This window comes from Glandiceps talaboti, chromosome 14 (genome assembly GCF_964340395.1).
Source record: "Glandiceps talaboti chromosome 14, keGlaTala1.1, whole genome shotgun sequence".
Classification (NCBI taxonomy): domain Eukaryota; kingdom Metazoa; phylum Hemichordata; class Enteropneusta; family Spengelidae; genus Glandiceps; species Glandiceps talaboti.
In genome coordinates, this window is record NC_135562.1 from 4620299 (window position 1) to 4638127 (window position 17829).

Genomic DNA, 17829 nt, shown 5'->3' on the forward strand with positions numbered 1-17829 from the left:
GTGGAGGTCGTAGAACAGTAAAATGTTCATATTAGTATTTAGACTACTGTATCAGACATTTTTTGTCAAGCTTGGCTGAGGTCGGCACGTGCATTTTGATAACAATGGATGCACCGACAGAGGGACGGACGGGACCTAACACAATAGTCCCTTTCGCCCATTTAGGACAAAAACATTTAATATTATATTAAAGTGTCCCCTTAAATATTCTCCGTCTGTCTATCTGCCTGCCTCTCCTACGCTGTCTGTCTGTCTGTCTGTCTGTCTGTCTGTCTGTCGGTCGGTCGGTCTCTCTGTCTGTCTGTCTGTCTGTCTGTCTGTCTGTCTGTCTCTCCTCTCTCTCTCTCTCTCTCTCTCTCTCTCTCTCTCTCTCTCTCTCTCTCTCTCTCTCTCTCTCTCTCTCTCTCTCTCTCTCTCTCTCTCTCTCTCTCTCTCTCTCTCTCTCTCTCTCAACCATTCACCCAAAGGCGTCTAATATTAAACTCTTAGTATACAAAATTCAAAAGCTAACAAACCTCTTTATGTTCCGTTTCTATTGCTTTCTCTGCAATCGGGAAATGTTTTGCATTGCGATCAAACGTTAAAAGCTGCTTAAATGTGGAACCCATCATAAATGTTTGACAAATGCCTTCATCGTCATCATGCCTATCATAATAGCCTCCCCCTAGGAGCCACTTAACTTCGTCCACCGAATGACAGCAATTTACAATATCCACTGAGAATGTCTTCAAACGTTTTATGATAGATATGAACTTTTCCTAAGAGGATTAAAATGAAGGTTCATAAAGATTCACAAGGTTAGTCATTGAATAAACCGATTAGTTTGCCGTATTTCACACTATTATAAAATTCACCAGGGCTCATGCCCATAATTAAGAAGAAACTGGAAATTAAGATAAACATCTAAACACACATAATGAAGTAATTTGAAAACATCCTTTCATAAGAAAACAGTTAGGAGCTTCACAACTTTTCAAGCCTTGCCCAAACAATGTTGACAAACTATTTATTTTTTCGCATATATAATTGTTGTTCAATGTTTAGCTTATATCATTGTTGATTTACTAATGACAATTCATTAAAGTCTACAACGCTAAATAAGGATGACCGCATTTTTTATGTTTCTCATTACTTTTTCATAACAACTATGGCTCGGTCTGTCGATTTAAAAAAAAAAGCCTCCGGGTAATTTTTCCACTTTCATATCATACCTTCCAAATTATTGACCTTTCCTTGTTGATGACTTCCGTCAATTCCTCGACCAATTCAAAAGATTGTAGTACGAAGTCTTTACGTTTCTTCTTATCAACCAAGTAATAAGCCATCGTTATGTAGGCAGGACTTGATCTAGCCGTATATACGTTTATCTTCTTCTCTATTGACAAGTTATCTAATCAAACAATTTGAATTCGAATGAGTGTCACTAAATATAATGTAATCTTTATCTAATTTAGATATCAAATGTAGCTAAGAGTTCAGGTCTGTAAAATAACATTAAGAACAAAGACATGCCTTTCTCTAAATCTTCCTCTTATATTACCGTGACATGTTACTTATTCTTCCGTCAACTCTTTAAATACGTCTTGTTTACTGACAGTAACCATCCCCAGATTCCAAAAATATACACAGTGATGAGAACTTGCTTAAATTCAAAAGTTTTACTTGTTGTACCAAATCGTATGGTATAATTAATCTACTCTAGTTGCTCTAGTAAATTCTACTTTTACCTCAATTTAACTCTACACTACATCACACTACACCTCTCTACTCTAGACTTTCCTGTTCCACACTTCCCTGCTATTCCCTGCATTACCCTACTGTATGTATATTTTACACGTCCCAAACTATTATCAACACTTCCATACTCCCGACTTGTCAATTCTACACTTCCCTTACTATAACTTACTCTTCCCTAGTATAATCGATACCTCTTTTTTCTACAACTGTACCCTACTTTACCATGTGCTGCACTATCCTACTATGCAGTACCTTTACATAATCTACTCTACTTGTCTCTACTCTACACTTTTCTACTCTACATTCTGCTAATCTACCTTTCCTTTCCTACACTTCACAAGTGTCCACTCCTTTTCCTCGAAAGTACTGCATATAATAATCTACATTTCCCTCCAATACTCCATATATCCCTACTATATTCGCTACACTTCCTTTTACCTACACTACTCTACACTTCTCTTTTCTAAACTTCCCTAGTAATATTCTCTACAACTCTTTGCATGATATTTCCTTAGTATATTATTGACTACCCTTACATACTCTACAATATATTTCTATATACTCTATAATGTACACTACAGTTCTCTACTCGTACCTACTATACAACAACCGTCCAATACTATACCATAATTTGTTCTACTCTACACTTCCAAATATTCATTAAGCGTCCCTACACAATGCCTACTGAACTCTCAACTTACCAAGTATACATTAAACCTCTCTAATATACTTTACACATATCTACTATACACTGCCATACGACACTACATGTACACTCAATTCTACAGTACCATGCTAAAATCCACTTTTCTTCTCAATTCTACACTCATTCTACAGTACCCTACTCTACACTTCTCAATTCAGCAGTACCCTACTGTACTCAACACTTTTCTCAATTCTCCATGCAATTCTACAGTATCCTGCTATACTTCACACCCATTTCTCAATTCTACACTAAATTCTACAATGTCCTATTATATTCGACACTTCCCTCCTGTACTCCTCTCTAATCTACATCGCCGTACTCTATGTTACTCTTCTCATCATTTCTCTAAACTTAATGTATATACACATTGCACAGACTGTCTCATTGAGCCTGTTAGGCTTGACATGGTTATCATATTTACCTTTGTGTGAAGGTTTCCTCAAAGGTTTCGCCCCATTTTTGAGTAATAACTTAATCATATACAAGTCATCTTGTATTGCAGCTATTTCCAAAGCTGATGTTTTCACCCCTTTTCTCTTTCCTTCGTAATTGATAATCTTCTTGCCCTAGGAGAAGAAATTATTTAATAAATAACTCCGAGAATTGCTAAATCACAACAACTAAGATGGCCTTTACTGTACAGTTGTATGTTATTCAAGATGTCAGTAATTACATACACATGTGCAGGCAGGCAGGCAGGCAGGCAGACAGACAGACAGACAGACAGACAGACAGACAGACAGACAGACAGACAGACAGACAGACAGACAGACAGACAGACAGGCAGGCAGGCAGGCAGGCAGGCAGACAGACAGACAGACAGACAGACAGACAGACAGACAGACAGACAGACAGACAGACAGGCGGACGGACGGACGGACGGACGGACGGACGGACGGACGGACAGACAGACAGACAGACAGACAGACAGACAGACAGATATGCACGCACGCACACACACACACACACACATTCACATCCACACATCAATCTGTTAGCCTGTCGATACATACGTTTCCAATACCTGAATAACCCTTTTCCCCTTACTGTATACTAGTTCCTCTATAAGGGAATTCGAACTGTTGTACGGTTTCAGAAAATCATCTGGTGCATTTGTTTAAATCTTCTATTTGTATTTCAATGAACTTTTCCAGACTTTAAACGTCCGCACAACTCTTTCTTTGTGTTATCTTATAAATTGATCAAACTTTCCAAACTTACTATACCATACCATGCATGCATACATACATACATACATACATACATAAATACATACATACATACATGCATGCACGCACGCAGGCAGGCAGGCAGGCAGACAGACAGACAGACAGACAGACAGACAGACAGACAGACAGACAGGCGTGCGTGCGTGCGTACGTACGTACGTACATACATACATACATACATACATACATACATACATACATACACACACATGCACACACACATACATACATACATACATACACACACATACATACATACATACATACATACATACATACATACATACATACATACATACATACATACATGCATGCCATACATACGTACGTACGTACATACATACATATGTTATTACGAGCTTAAAATGATTGTTGAATGTCCAGTAAGATTGTAATACATGCCTTGTTTTGAGACAAAATGTCTTCTACCCTTTGGTGATTTCGTTCTTCAACAGCCGAGAGTAATTTTTCGCTATCCGTGGTGTCTGTGTTTGAAGCTTTGCCTTCAGTTTTCCCTATGTATTCCATGATGTGACTGTCCAAACGAACTAACTTTTCTTTCCTACAAACAAATTCGAACAGTCATGAATATACCAATGGTTTGAATAAACAGTTTCGGCTGAAACGTAAAAAAAGAAAACGTATCCATTTGATAGAAACGGAAGCAATCTCTCATTACAAAAAAAAATATGGTGATGCAAGTTCATCTGTGTAGGTTACTGTATCAACATAGAAATTAATCTTTTGAAACACAATACAAAATTGATATTTAGTGAAAGGAAATCTGAAGCTTTCCTCCACACCTAATTTCAGTGTAAGTCATGTGACCAGCCCAGAACATCAGACTGGTGAACAAGTTCACAGGTGTAGACGACAGCTTGGGTTTTGCATTCACTAAATATCAATTGTATGTAGTGTTTGAACTGGTTATAAGTTCTATTTTGACAAAAGAAGAGAATTTAAAACGTAATTTAGTGTCATTTACATTCATGCGATGCCTTCCTATTACACAGCAATATGTGAATGCCATCCCATTTCGAAGCTTTTTCGTATTCATTTTTGTTAAATTAATTCCTACACAAACAGATACAACATGACATTATCATTCCTACAAAACGTAAACGTGACAAATATGCTGTGGAAACTGACAAGTAAAGTTATAGTTTAATATCTTGTCATGAACTTCAGACTCACATTATCGCCATTTTCTTCAGTTTCTGTGGTTTTAATAATTTCCTGTTGATTTCGGAGTCAACCCTCCTAAACAAAGACAAATACATCTTTTGTAAAAGCATGTTAACATTTTTAGCCCCCAACGGGCGAAATCGGTAGGGGGCACAGCTTTGGGTCCTGTGTGTCCATCTGTCCGTGTTTCTGTGCATGTCTATCTGTATCTAAAACATCCATTGGCTAATTTCAATGAACCCTTCAACAAATGCCAGGTACTATAGGCAGTATAAGCACGCTTGTGACCTTGACATTTATCTTCAAGGTCAAATAGGCATAAACTGTTCAAATTTTGCACACTATTAACATGGAAAGCTCATTCAATAGTGACGTCCTTTTCAAGTGTCTACTGTGTTACCAATGTAATGAGCTTCCTAATGTGACGTTTGCCTTTTATTTTGACCGTTACCTTCAAGGTCAAATAGCCCAAAATCTTAATGCGCAAAAAGTCATGCACAACTCGGATATGCATGCCCTAATTTGCACCAAACCTGACACAAATGTCTGATACAGCAGTCCACACATGCATGTTTTGTTTCATGACCTTTGTGATAATAACCAATTGGTGGCCAAGTTTGCCGTAAAAATTCAGAATATGAATTGTTGAAAAGTTCAGATGTAAGGGATATATGTCGTCGACGAAGACTTGTCATTTTGACATCTTTAATCAATAATCAAATTTTATCTATAGGTGCATATCAACCTACAGTGATACTTGCATTCGTTTGAATTCTCTCAGTATGTAGAAAAGTCGAAAACATTAACAAATGAACTCGCATGTCCAATTTGTTTGACAATATACATTTAAACTCAGTTTACTGAAACATCTTTAATTTTGATCAATAGAAAATATTCCACATCTTCGTATTTTTCCACTCTCAATAGAATTCCCTGTGATAATGTCTCTTTGAGTGTCCAGATCTTTCAGTGACAGCACAAGGAACAACGAGTATATATATGAGATCTCAAACTTGGTTTCGGGAGCCTTCAGTACTTACACGTGGCGAGGGCCAGAGGAAATCAAGTGCGGTCCTGTTGCGTAAAATGTGATACACCCTGATTCCATTTTCCTGAAAAGTGGCCCACCATTAACTTACTCTTTACTTTTTACTTTCTTTAAAACATGACCCTCCCTCCCAATCCTCAAATGTAAATTTACTGTAAAACGTGAAAACGAACAAAAGTTTGACTCAATGGTAAGAACCTATTTGTAAAAACATCTGGCACCCCTTCATTCCCCGTGCCTCCCCACTTTTAATTACTGAGGGAGCCCTTTTTATTTATTTGTTTATTTATTAATCTTTCATATACAGACACCATTTCAGTGCATTAGCACTGTTCTCCCAATGGAACCTGTTGCAAGATTACGTACACAGAAAACAAACAAAACAAATAAACAAAAAGGACAAACCAGGACAAAAAGTTACAGACGCAGAGTGCATTTTAAAAGATATCCACCTACATTATTACCAGACTACATTCTTAAGATGTCTTTTAAATATCAATGAGTTCGGAGCTAGTTGATCTTATGGATATGGGTAGATTGTTCCATAGAACAGCACCACTACAGTGAAATGTCCGTTTTCCATATTCCGTTTTAACTGTAGGGATGTATATGTTACTTTTACTGGCCTGTCTTGTGTTATGAAGATGAATTTGGTTGGAAAGATTGAACATTTCAGTGAGGTAACAAGGTGCATTGCCCGTTACGGATTTGTAGACGAGTGTTGCCATTTGGCGCTTCCATCTAATTTGAGGGCTGACCCAACCCAAGTTTTCATATACCCACTTCCCGTACTAGTATCACGGGGAACTTCGAGGAGCAGTCGACCAGCTCGTTTATGGAGGAGCTCAAGTGTCTTCAAATACTTTTGATTCGTATTACACCATACATTCGCAGCATAATCGAAATGGGGAAGGACTAAGGTATTGAACATCGTCTTCCTAAGTCCCATCGGCAAAAAGTGTTTGATTCTCGACAGTTGACCAAGTTTTACTTATTTTGTACTTGCTGAATATTCAAAAAATTAATGTTTATTAACTAACTTAACACACTTTGTCTGTCATCCCACTCACAATCAGTATACGAGTTAATGCTTCTTTTGTGTGATAATCCCCAAATAGTTAAGATGCAAAACAAAACAGTCACAGCTGTAACTCTTGAATAAGTGACAGATGTGCCTGCGTTAAATGGGGAACAAAGGTAAAGCTGAATTCATCTTAACTAATGTAACATATGTGCAGTAATTCAGGAAAGCTCCTTTTCACCACACTGCATTACGCGACTCTAAAATAGGAGAGAGAAAATTAATCAAATTAGCCATGGGTTGTCTGCTGTACAATGGGGTAGAAAAATCTTGGTATTGTGCCCATTTACCGAATGCTGCTGTCACCAAGAGCATTAGTGTATGTATCTATTGTTTCTACCTTACATCTTGACGATAAATTTAAATAGCCTGATAGATAATAGGGGCAATGGTGACATCAGCATAGGTAATTGGGCACTATACAAAGAATTCCCTATCCTAGTGTACAGGGGTCGGTTCATGGCTAATTTCAATATGTATTCTTATTTTTAGGGTAGCGCTTCGAAAAGGTTGTAAGAATCACATACAGCAGGCATTCAGATCAAATCTGGTTATATTATAAGTTTAGGCTCAGCGGGGAAAACGTTTAAAACAGGATTATTCATGCAGCAAACATGATAAAGAGTTTGTCCATCTATCTGTCTGTCTGCCTATCTCTGGTTGACTTAAACGTACAGACATTTAAAGTCAAAAACCAATAGGAAAAATATTTTGATTTTTATAGGGATGTTGATTTCAGTCTCTAGTTAGCACAACTGAACTAATGAAGTTCGAGTGCTATAGGCATGGTACGGTGTCTTTGTGTCTTTGTGTCTGTCTGTCTGTCTGTCTGTCTGTCTGTCTGTCTGTCTGTCTGTGTGTGTGTGTGTGTGTGTGTGTGTGTGTGTGTGTGTGTGTGTGTGTGTGTGTGTGTGTGTGTGTGTGTGTGTGTGTGTGTGTGTGTGTGCTTTAAACTCAGATGCCGCCCAATCAATTGCCTTGGTATTTGCTGGGCACATTACATTTGGAGTTTAGTTGGGAAATTCTTCCAAAAATGATCATATCAGAGATATGTGTTTTGGGTAATAAAATGCGATTTTTGGTTTAAAAAACACTCAAAAATTACTGGGCAGATCGGTCTGAATGTTGGGGAGAACATTCTTAAGGGCGTTATAACATGATGACCCAATCAATGATATTCTAATTAGGACTACGAATGTGTCCTTTTGGTTAAAAAAAACTAGAATTCCAAGACTACTGAGCAGATTGGGCTGAAATTCACTGGGAAGGCATCTTAAGATGTGTAAATAAAGATGTATTTACAACATGATGAACCCATTAGCGATATGCAAATTAGATTTAAATTTCTCAATTCAGTCAAAAACTTGGTGGGAATGTTACTGGAAGTGTTGGGGATGAACTATAGAATTTTTCATGACATGATGATCCGTTCAGTGATATGCAAATTAGGTATACAATGTGTCATTGCTGTCAAAATTCTATAAATCCAAAACTACTGTGCAGATTGGGCTGAAATTCACTGGGAAGGCATCTTAAGATGTGTAAATAAAGATGTATTTACAACATGATGAACCCATTAGCGATATGCAAATTAGATTTAAAAATCTCAATTCAGTCAAAAACTTGGTGGGAATGTTACTGGAAGTGTTATTCTCCAGTCATTGTTCAAAATATTTTGACACAACTAGCCCTAGCAACCATGCACACAGTGAAATGATTGTACATATTTCAATGATAACAACAGGGATGGGTAAGATAAGAGGATCGATTGGGGTTGAAGGAGGAGGATATCATTTTTCACCTCGGAATACTGGAACCCCATGGAATTAATAGATTATTTACATCATTCCGTAATATCTAACAGCTTATTCTATCTTTCAGGCGTATTCTATAGGGTTCTTTTTGGTGCGCATGACTTTCAGATCTTCTTCGTGTATTTTACCGTTAACTATAACTTGCAGTGTGTTGTTCTATTCCATAACATTATACAGTCAGGTGATGACCTACTATATATCTTGCCTTGATATCCTATGAGAAGGAATATTCATTTGAAACGTCAGGATTGAATTTATTTATCAGGACTGTTCTACTCATTACTTTTGAATACAAATTCAAAATATGTAAGAAAATATGCCTAGCAACAGGACCATGCCCATAGCAACAGCCAAATACAGTTGTGCTATAACGCCATTGGCACTATTTTAATTTAATGGGACAAGTAGCTGAAATGATTTACTTCCCCCGTTAACGGTTGTATTTGTTGCCACCAATTTCTTTTAAATCGTGTCTCCATTCATGCAAACATATAAGTAAAGTATTTGATGTGAGCGATGTGTTTTCTAGGAAGACTTGTTTATCCTATATTGAACTATTTATCTCGCCCCTAAGAAATTCCGGAGTTTCGGTGGATTTCTTATTAGAGTATGTGCTCTTAAACAGGCTGTCTAACACATAATGCTAGCTTACAACTCCCAAAAATAATCATATCTGTGTCACTTAATACTAAAAATCTACTGTTTCAAGGGAAATCACCCATGCACAATTACTTTGGCATTTGCGTGTGCGATGTGAAAGAAACCGAAAGAACTTTTTGTTGATGGAGACAATGAAAAGGATATCGAATAAACGCCAAAGTAAGTATAAAAAAATAAATTCAGAACTCTTACTGTTTTTCAATGTTCGATCCGTAGTGTTAAGGACCAATGGTATGCTCTAAGCAGAGGAACTAAGCAGGTAACGTATTAGTGAATTAATCACATCACATCTGAACACAAGACATATGCCTCGTGGGTCTTTTCGACCAACAGCATTGTATGGTAGAATTAAAATCGGACAGCTATACAACCACTCACAATCTCCCGTTTAACGCATGGGTTCCTTTGCATAAATTAGTCTCTTAACTAGTGACATTGTATGACATCATGATCCCCTGGGTTATATATAGTTTATGGGTGTGTATTAAGCTAGTCACTGTGATAAGTCTAAAATATAATGAAGGGGTGGTTCAGAATAAAATATTAGTAATCTATCAAATTAGATGTTTACTCGTCAGATCTTATAGGAGACCTGAGCTTTCCTCCAACTTTTGCTCCGTGTTTGTAGGTTCGTTTGTTCGTTCATTTTTGAGTGAGTGAGTGAGTGAGTGAGTGAGTGAGTGAGGGAGTGAGTGAGTGAGTGAGTGAGTGAGTGAGTGAGTGAGTGAGTGAGTGAGTGAGTGAGTGAGTGAGTGAGTGAGTGAGCGAATGAGTGAGTGAGTGAGTGAGTGAGTGAGTGAGATTGTGTTTGTTTGTTTGTTTGTTTGTTTGTTTGTTTGTTACTTTGTTTTGTACGCATGTTTGTTTTCACTTGTTTAGAAATCAACGTTATGGGGAAAATACTTCTTCGTGGAGAATAGACAGTGCAAAAAACACTGGGCCACTACCGTACGAATAGTCGTAAATAATCGACAGTGAAAAAAAATACTTCTTGACAGGGCCACAACCGTGCGTACGACCGGTAGTGGAGATTAGACGGTGGAAAATACTTCTTATTTACTGGGCCACGACCGCGATGGTATGGCCGGTGTTTGATATTTTTTAGTGAGAGTTGGCATGTGAAACACCTCTACCGGAAGTCATTGGCCAGTATCCTTTACTCAGCCTCGACCGACTGAGTCATACTTTTCTGGCCGTGTCTCCCATTTAATTGGCTCGTGTTTGCGTATTTGTGTCGCCGTTGAAAGAATATTTGGAAGGTTATTGAATAAATATTTAATATTATTTAAATGATATACAATCACGTTTCCGGATCTTAGTAATAATAAATACTGTGAAAAGTGTGAATGTGACTTCTCAAGCCTCTCTTTCTGCTTCTAGTCAAAATTGAAATAATTGTCATACATGCCGAACTGTGGTCAAACTATGGAACATCGTAAATAAACACAGGCCTCTTTTAGGGCACTATCCAAAAGGTTGCGTCGGTAGAAATACATGCTCTGGCTGGTGAGAATGACATGAATCACTTTTAGACAAGATAATACAGAGTACACGTATACCCATAACGGTATGCGTACTAACACCAGTAATGTTCAGTAAAAAATACTCGTAAGTATATGGATATCATGGAATATTTAATATATTTAATGAAACAAAAGCGAAGATAAATTAATGAACCAATCTCATAAACACGTCAATACAATGTGAAATCAGTAAATCATGCTATGAGATACTAAAAGTGTTCAACAATACATGGAGATGACTTCATACGTGAATCTTTTATTACGAGCTAAATGGGATAACCGTGTGTTGTAAACATGATATTAAAATCAGTATATATGTGATCGCCGACACATGTTGATTCTAAGTCCAACGGGTATATTTCAACACGTACGCGATACGGTTATTTCCACCGCAATGGTACGTACCTACATGTAATGCCTCACTCTCGTAAGGAGAACTGAGTGTAGGGCGGTCTCGGTGTATTTAAGTCGGTGCTATTGCGTGGGTCGTTCTTGTCCTCGTCACTTCACAAACTTTGAAACACATAATTTTTTTAAGTATGTGCCCTGAGACAGGTTGTCTAACATATAATGCTAGCTTACAATGTCCACAAATACCAAAATCCGAATCACTAAATACTGAATATCATGGATAATTCCTTTGGTATTTGTGAGTGAGAGAGACTGAAAGAAATTTTTGTTGAATAAAACAATTCAATAGGCTCAATTAAGTTCTGGAGAATGTTTGGTATAGTCACAAACAGTGATATCATACATCTATCATGTGATTGCGACGGTCAGCCAAAGGACATTCGCGTCGATCCGTTTACTTTCTGTCTTTTGTTGTACGAGTTGATAACAAAGTAATAAATCACTCAGTATACATTCTTTTTCTCCTGAATGACAACAAAGTAATACATAATTAAATTCATAATAGCCCATGAATTACCCCATTTGGCCATGATAAATGTCGTTTCGGGACAATTTTTGACCACTCATTGCTCTAATGAAACAACAAGTGTCGAAGTTTGAGTCGATGGGCATGAAGGCAGCTCATGTAACTTCAATCGTTTTGTCTGAAGAAGTGATGCAAGGTGAAGTTAACTAGGCATTTAAAGTCCTGAAGCAATGATGAACCAGATTTAAACTGAATGCTTTCCGTAAGGGCAAAGTCTTTAAATTTTCTTCCTACACACAATAATTGTTGGAATGGAAAATTCTTAGCTTAGTTTAGGGTGATCACGTGGGAAAGCAGCGATCAACCTGATCAAAACATCTCGCCGCTTTCACCACATCAGATTTTAATAAGGTTGAGTGTAAACCTGAGACGCGTACAATAAAAAGATAATAAAAAAGAGAAGCTAGACAGAACTTACGGAATACTAAGGACCAAACATCAGTAGACATGACACGCACCCACTCACGTACGCAGGCACACACATACGCTCATACATACATACATACATACATACATACATACATACATACGCATGCATGCATGCATACATACATACATACATACATACATTCATGCATGCATGCATGCATGCATGCATGCATACATACATACATACATACATACATACATACAATCGGGATATTTTGAAACAGCGTAGAGCACTTTGTGGTAGAGCCAACTTTTTATTGAGAAAGTTTTCTGCATGTACTATATCGGTGAAACTGCGCCTCCTCACAGCGTTTTGCAATAACATTTACGGAAACCATTTATGGTGTGACTTCAATGTGAGGAGTATGCAAAATATGATTGTCTGTCACAACAATGCGTTCCGGAGATTGATAGGACTTCCAAGTTCTGCCAGTGCATCTACCATGTTTGTTTTCAATTCAGTCAATTCTCTCTCTGTTTTGAGAAGAAAGGCAGCATTTAGTTTTATGTCACGTCTTTTTGACAGCCAGAATGTTCTGATTAATCGTGTTATTACTTGTGATGTATGGTTTTGTGGGCTTCAGGCCCACTGGTTGAAGATTTTACATTGATTTTTTTTCTTTTAAAATAATACCTTTTGTAATATGTTCTGTTTGTATTTGTCTGTTATGTAAAAAATATGCTGTCTTGTGGTATATTTTTGCTTTTCTCTGGACCATGGGTCTGTAATAAAGTTCTAAATATAAATAAATAAATAAATAAATATAATATACATACATACATACATACATACATACATACATACATACATACATACGCACGCACGCACGCACGGATAGATACATACATACATACATACATACACACACACACACACACACACACACACACACACTATTGAGTAACTTAGAAAGGTTTTCGAAAGACAATGCCACAGACTCAAACTAGAATTGGTGTATGGAGCTACGTACTCTTAACCCTTATCCACTAACTTCAAGAATCATTTTACATGATACCTATTCGTAGTGATATAGTTGGGGAAAATTGCTGATTTTAAATTAAGCACACTTTCTGTTTTTTCTCCAGTTAATTGATGCTACTATGTCCACTGAAATAAACTAGTAACAGAAATGCAGACTATGAAAAGTATCGAATAAATACCAAAGTAAGTATGAAACCAATACTAATCAATACATATCAAGTATTTTGAGTGGATGAACAAATACACGTCTTCAAAATAAATAGCAAACTCAACACCGTATACATGATCACATGAATTGAACTCTTTAATATGCAAAATCACCCTGGAGTTGTCACATGTACTGTGTAACTGATTAAACTGTATATGAGGAGAATGATGAACTCAGAATTCTTACCATATTTGAAAGTTCAATCCGTAGCGTCACGAATCAACGGTATGTTCTAAGCAGAGGAACTAAGCAGGTAACGTATTAGTGGGTTGAGGGTCTATGAGTGAATCAACTACATCACATCTGAACACAAAACAGTTGCCTTGCGACTCTTTTTGACCAACTGTATTTGTATGGTAGAATAAAATCGAACAACAATACAACCACTCACAATCTCCTGTAACGCATGGATTCCTTTGCATAGATTAGTCTCTTAGCTAGTGACATTGTATGACATCATGACCTCCTGGGTTATTGCCAGGCTGCGATCACTCTGAACAAAAACAAACGACACCAAACGATGGAAATAGAGATATACAAAGCATTTAGCCGCTTTCACCACGTAATATTTTAATCAGATTGGGTGAGATGTTTTTAGAAGTGTTATTCTACAGATTTTCTTCAAAACATTTCGTTACATTTAGCAACAACCAATGACAGTATATTTTGATTAAATATCAACATCATATGTTAGGCAAGTGATTACATATTTTTAAAATGTATGCAAATACCCCTAGCAACCATGACCACGCCAATAGCAACAACAAACGGTGGTTTATCTCATGAAGATAACAGGGATTCTTAGACAAGTGAACAAACATTCAGTATGCAAATATGCCTAGCAACAAGACCAGGCCCATAGAAACAACCAAATGATAACGCATCTTGCAAATATAACAACAGGGATTAATAGACCAATAATTAAAACATTCAAAAGCTGTATGTAATTGTGCCTACCAACAATACCACACCCATGGCAACAGCCAAATGATCACGTATATTATAACGATATCATCAGGGATTCATAGCCAAGTGAACGAACATTCAAAAAATGTATGCAACTATGTCTAGCATCATGACCACGCCCCAATCTGAATAAAATTCGATGTAGATGTCGACTAATCGTTCATTGCTATTTTACCTTCGTTATTTTGCCTGAATTGACCTTCTTGGTACATGTTTACATTTTTTGGCCTGAACGGCTTCCTATACACCTATTCTAAAATTGACCGTAATAGGAACCACACAGGTTTTTTTACTAGGCCTTATCGTAAATAAAAAATATTTCTTGAATGTCTAAGATTACTACTATGGGAAGCCGTTCAGGCCAAAATGTTTGTTTTTTTTTGTTTTTTTTAGCTATAGTATTTTATATTTTTCGTACTTACAAACTTATTTTAACCGTTTATGTACTTTTATTTCATAGTTACATTATTTTAATTGAAATAAGTTTTCATTTATTTGATTACATGTAATGAACACATCATGAACACATCATAAACACATCAAAACAATGTCAAATCACTCAATCATGCTATGAGATACTAAATTGTGCAACAAATCGTTGAGATGACTTCATATTTGTTGCTTTTGTTATGAGCTCAGAATGATAGCCGTGTATTGTAATATAACATCTAGTCTTGCTGCTAGACGTTCGGGCTTTCTTTCGATGCTATAACTATAAGCGAACGAAGTTCGCATGTGAGGGCCTGCCCGAACGATGTTCCATCCTCGATAGCGTTGTTCGGCTGTGTGTCGTATTTTATCGGAAGAACATCCGAGGGCTAGCTGATAGACTATATAACATCGTGATCGCCGACACACTCATGTCAAGTTTATTCTAAGTCCGACGAGTATTTTTAAAAACGTACTCGATACGGTTATTTCCATCCCAACGGCAATGCGTCACTCTCGTAAGTAGAACTGAGTGTAACGCGGTCTCAGTATCCACGGTATTTAAGTCAAGTCAGCAGTATTGTGTGGATCGTTCTTGTCCTTGCCAGTTTACCACACATACGTTTTAGAATATGTCCCCTGAGACAGGTTGTCTAATGCATAATGCTAGCTTACAACTCCCAAAAATAACCATGTCGGAGTCACTAAATACTGAAAATCTACTGTGTTTAGTTAAATCACCCATACACAATTACTTTTGCGTTTGCGTGTCGGATCTGAACGAAACCGAAAACAACTATTCAATAGGCTAGGCTCAATGTAGTTCTGGAGAATTGTAAATAAAGCCACAAACCGTGATACGCTCGTATCATACATCTATCACGTGATTGCGGCGGTCAGCCAAAGGACATTTGCGTCCATTTACTTTCTCTTTCTTTGTACGAGATCTAGATGACAACAAAGTAATCAATCAGTCAGTTTACTTTCATTTTCTCCTAGACCACACCAAAGTAATACATAAATTCACAATAGCCCATGAGTTATCCCATTTTACCATGATACATACATACATACATACATACATACATACATACATACACACACACACACACACACTATTGAGTAACTTAGAAAGGTTTTCGAAAGACGATATCACAGACTCAAACGATATTTGGTGTACGGAGCGAGGTATTCTTAAGCCTTATCCACTAACTTCAAGAATAATTTTAGATGATACCTATCATTCGTAGTGATATAGTTGGGAAAGTTTGCTGATTTTAAATTAAGCACACTTTCTGTTTTTCTCCACTGAATTGACGCTACTCTGTCCATAAATAAACTAGTAACAGAAATGCAGACTATGAAAAGGATATCGAATAAATACCAAAGTAAGTATGAAACCAATAATAATCAATACATATCAAGTATTTTGAGTGGATGAACAAATACACGTCTTCAAATGAAATAGCAACCTCAACACATTATACTTGATCACATAAATTAAACTCTTACGTAAAATCACCCTGGAGTTGTCACATGAGAAACTGAAAAACCATGAGGAGAATGATGAACTCAGAATTCTTACCGTATTTGAAAGTTCAGGCCCTGGCGTCACGAATCAACGGTATGTTCTAAGGAGAGGAACTAAGCAGGTAACGTATTAGTGAATCAACTATTATATCACATCTGACACAAAACAGTTGCCCCTGTCGCTTAAAGCTTTTCGACCAACTGGTAGAATAAAATCGGACACAACAATACAACCACTCACAATCTCCTGTAACGCATGATTTCCTTTGCATAAATTAGTCTCTGAACTAGTGACATTGTATGACATCATGACCTCTTGGGTTATAACTTATATATAGTGTATAGGTCTGTATCAAGCTAGTCACTGTGGTAGTCTAAAATATATCCTGAAGAATAAAATAATAGTGTTCTATCAAATGAGATGTTTACTGGTAAGATCTTATAGGAGACCTGAGCTTTCTCCCAACCTTTGCTCCGTGTTTGTAGGTTCGTTCATCGTTCTATCGTTCATTTGTGAGTGAGTGAGTGAGTGAGTGAGTGAGTGAGTGAGTGAGAGTTTGTTTACACTTCTTCGGCACTGTGCCACGACAGTACGAATACGACAGGTCGTGTAGAAAAGGGAACGAAAAGAATACTACTTCGTCACTGGGCCACGACCATATAGGGACCGTACTACCGCCGGGTCGTGGAGGAAAGACAGTGAAAAAATATTTCTTCATCTCTGTACAACGACCGTACGACCGGTCGTGGCGGAAAGACAGTGAACAAATATTTCTTCATCACTGCTTGGCCACGACCTAGTCGACGGTAGGACAGTGAAAAAATACTACTTCACTGGGCCATGACCGTACGACTGGCATGGTCGTGTAGAATTGACGATGAAAAAAATACTTTTCTTCACTGGGCCCTGACCGTACGACTGGTCGTGGAAAGACGGTGAAGGATACTTCTTCACTGGGCCACGACCGTATGACCGGTGTTTGATATTTTTGAAAGCGAGAGTTAGCATGTGAAACACCGCTAAAAGGAAGTAATTGACCCTTTACTCAGCCTCGATCGACTGAGTCATACTTTTCTGGCCATGCCTCCCAAATTTGCGTCAATTTATTGGCTAGCGTTTGTGTATTTGAGTAGCCGTGTCGTATTTCCCTGGAAAATGCTTCATCGATGAAGTCAAGGTTCTCTTTATGATTTTTCCAGCCTTGCATTAATTTGCGAGTTTTTTTGCTGATTTGTGTTTGTAGTGGACTCTCTGAAGTTCATCGTATATCACAGGAAGTTACTGATTAGCTATGTTTTTGCTATTTGCCAGTCCCCAGTCACACAGATTTCAAAAATTAACGCGTCAATTCCTCCATTTTTTTG

At 37.4% G+C, this 17829-nt stretch overlaps 1 protein-coding gene across 1 annotated transcript; it reads right to left on the reverse strand.

Moving 5' to 3' along the window:
- Positions 1-506: 506 nt before the first annotated feature.
- On the reverse strand, positions 507-16634 carry LOC144445850 (uncharacterized). The gene is made up of 6 exons (XM_078135493.1): positions 16520-16634; positions 4867-4932; positions 4075-4234; positions 2865-3009; positions 1212-1390; positions 507-758 (listed from the first exon to the last, which is right to left on the reverse strand). Exons 2-6 carry the CDS (start codon positions 4875-4877, stop codon positions 507-509), a joined length of 747 nt encoding a protein of 248 aa, XP_077991619.1. The 5' UTR covers positions 4878-4932; positions 16520-16634.
- Positions 16635-17829: the final 1195 nt, after the last annotated feature.

Excerpts from the sequence above, each read along its gene's own strand:
- LOC144445850 (XM_078135493.1), bottom strand. Across the intron at positions 1,391-2,864 it reads GAGGAAACCTTCACACAAAG|ATAACTTGTCAATAGAGAAG; the intron begins GTAAATATGATA and ends TTGTTTGATTAG. Across the intron at positions 759-1,211 it reads AAAGGTCAATAATTTGGAAG|GAAAAGTTCATATCTATCAT; the intron begins GTATGATATGAA and ends TAATCCTCTTAG.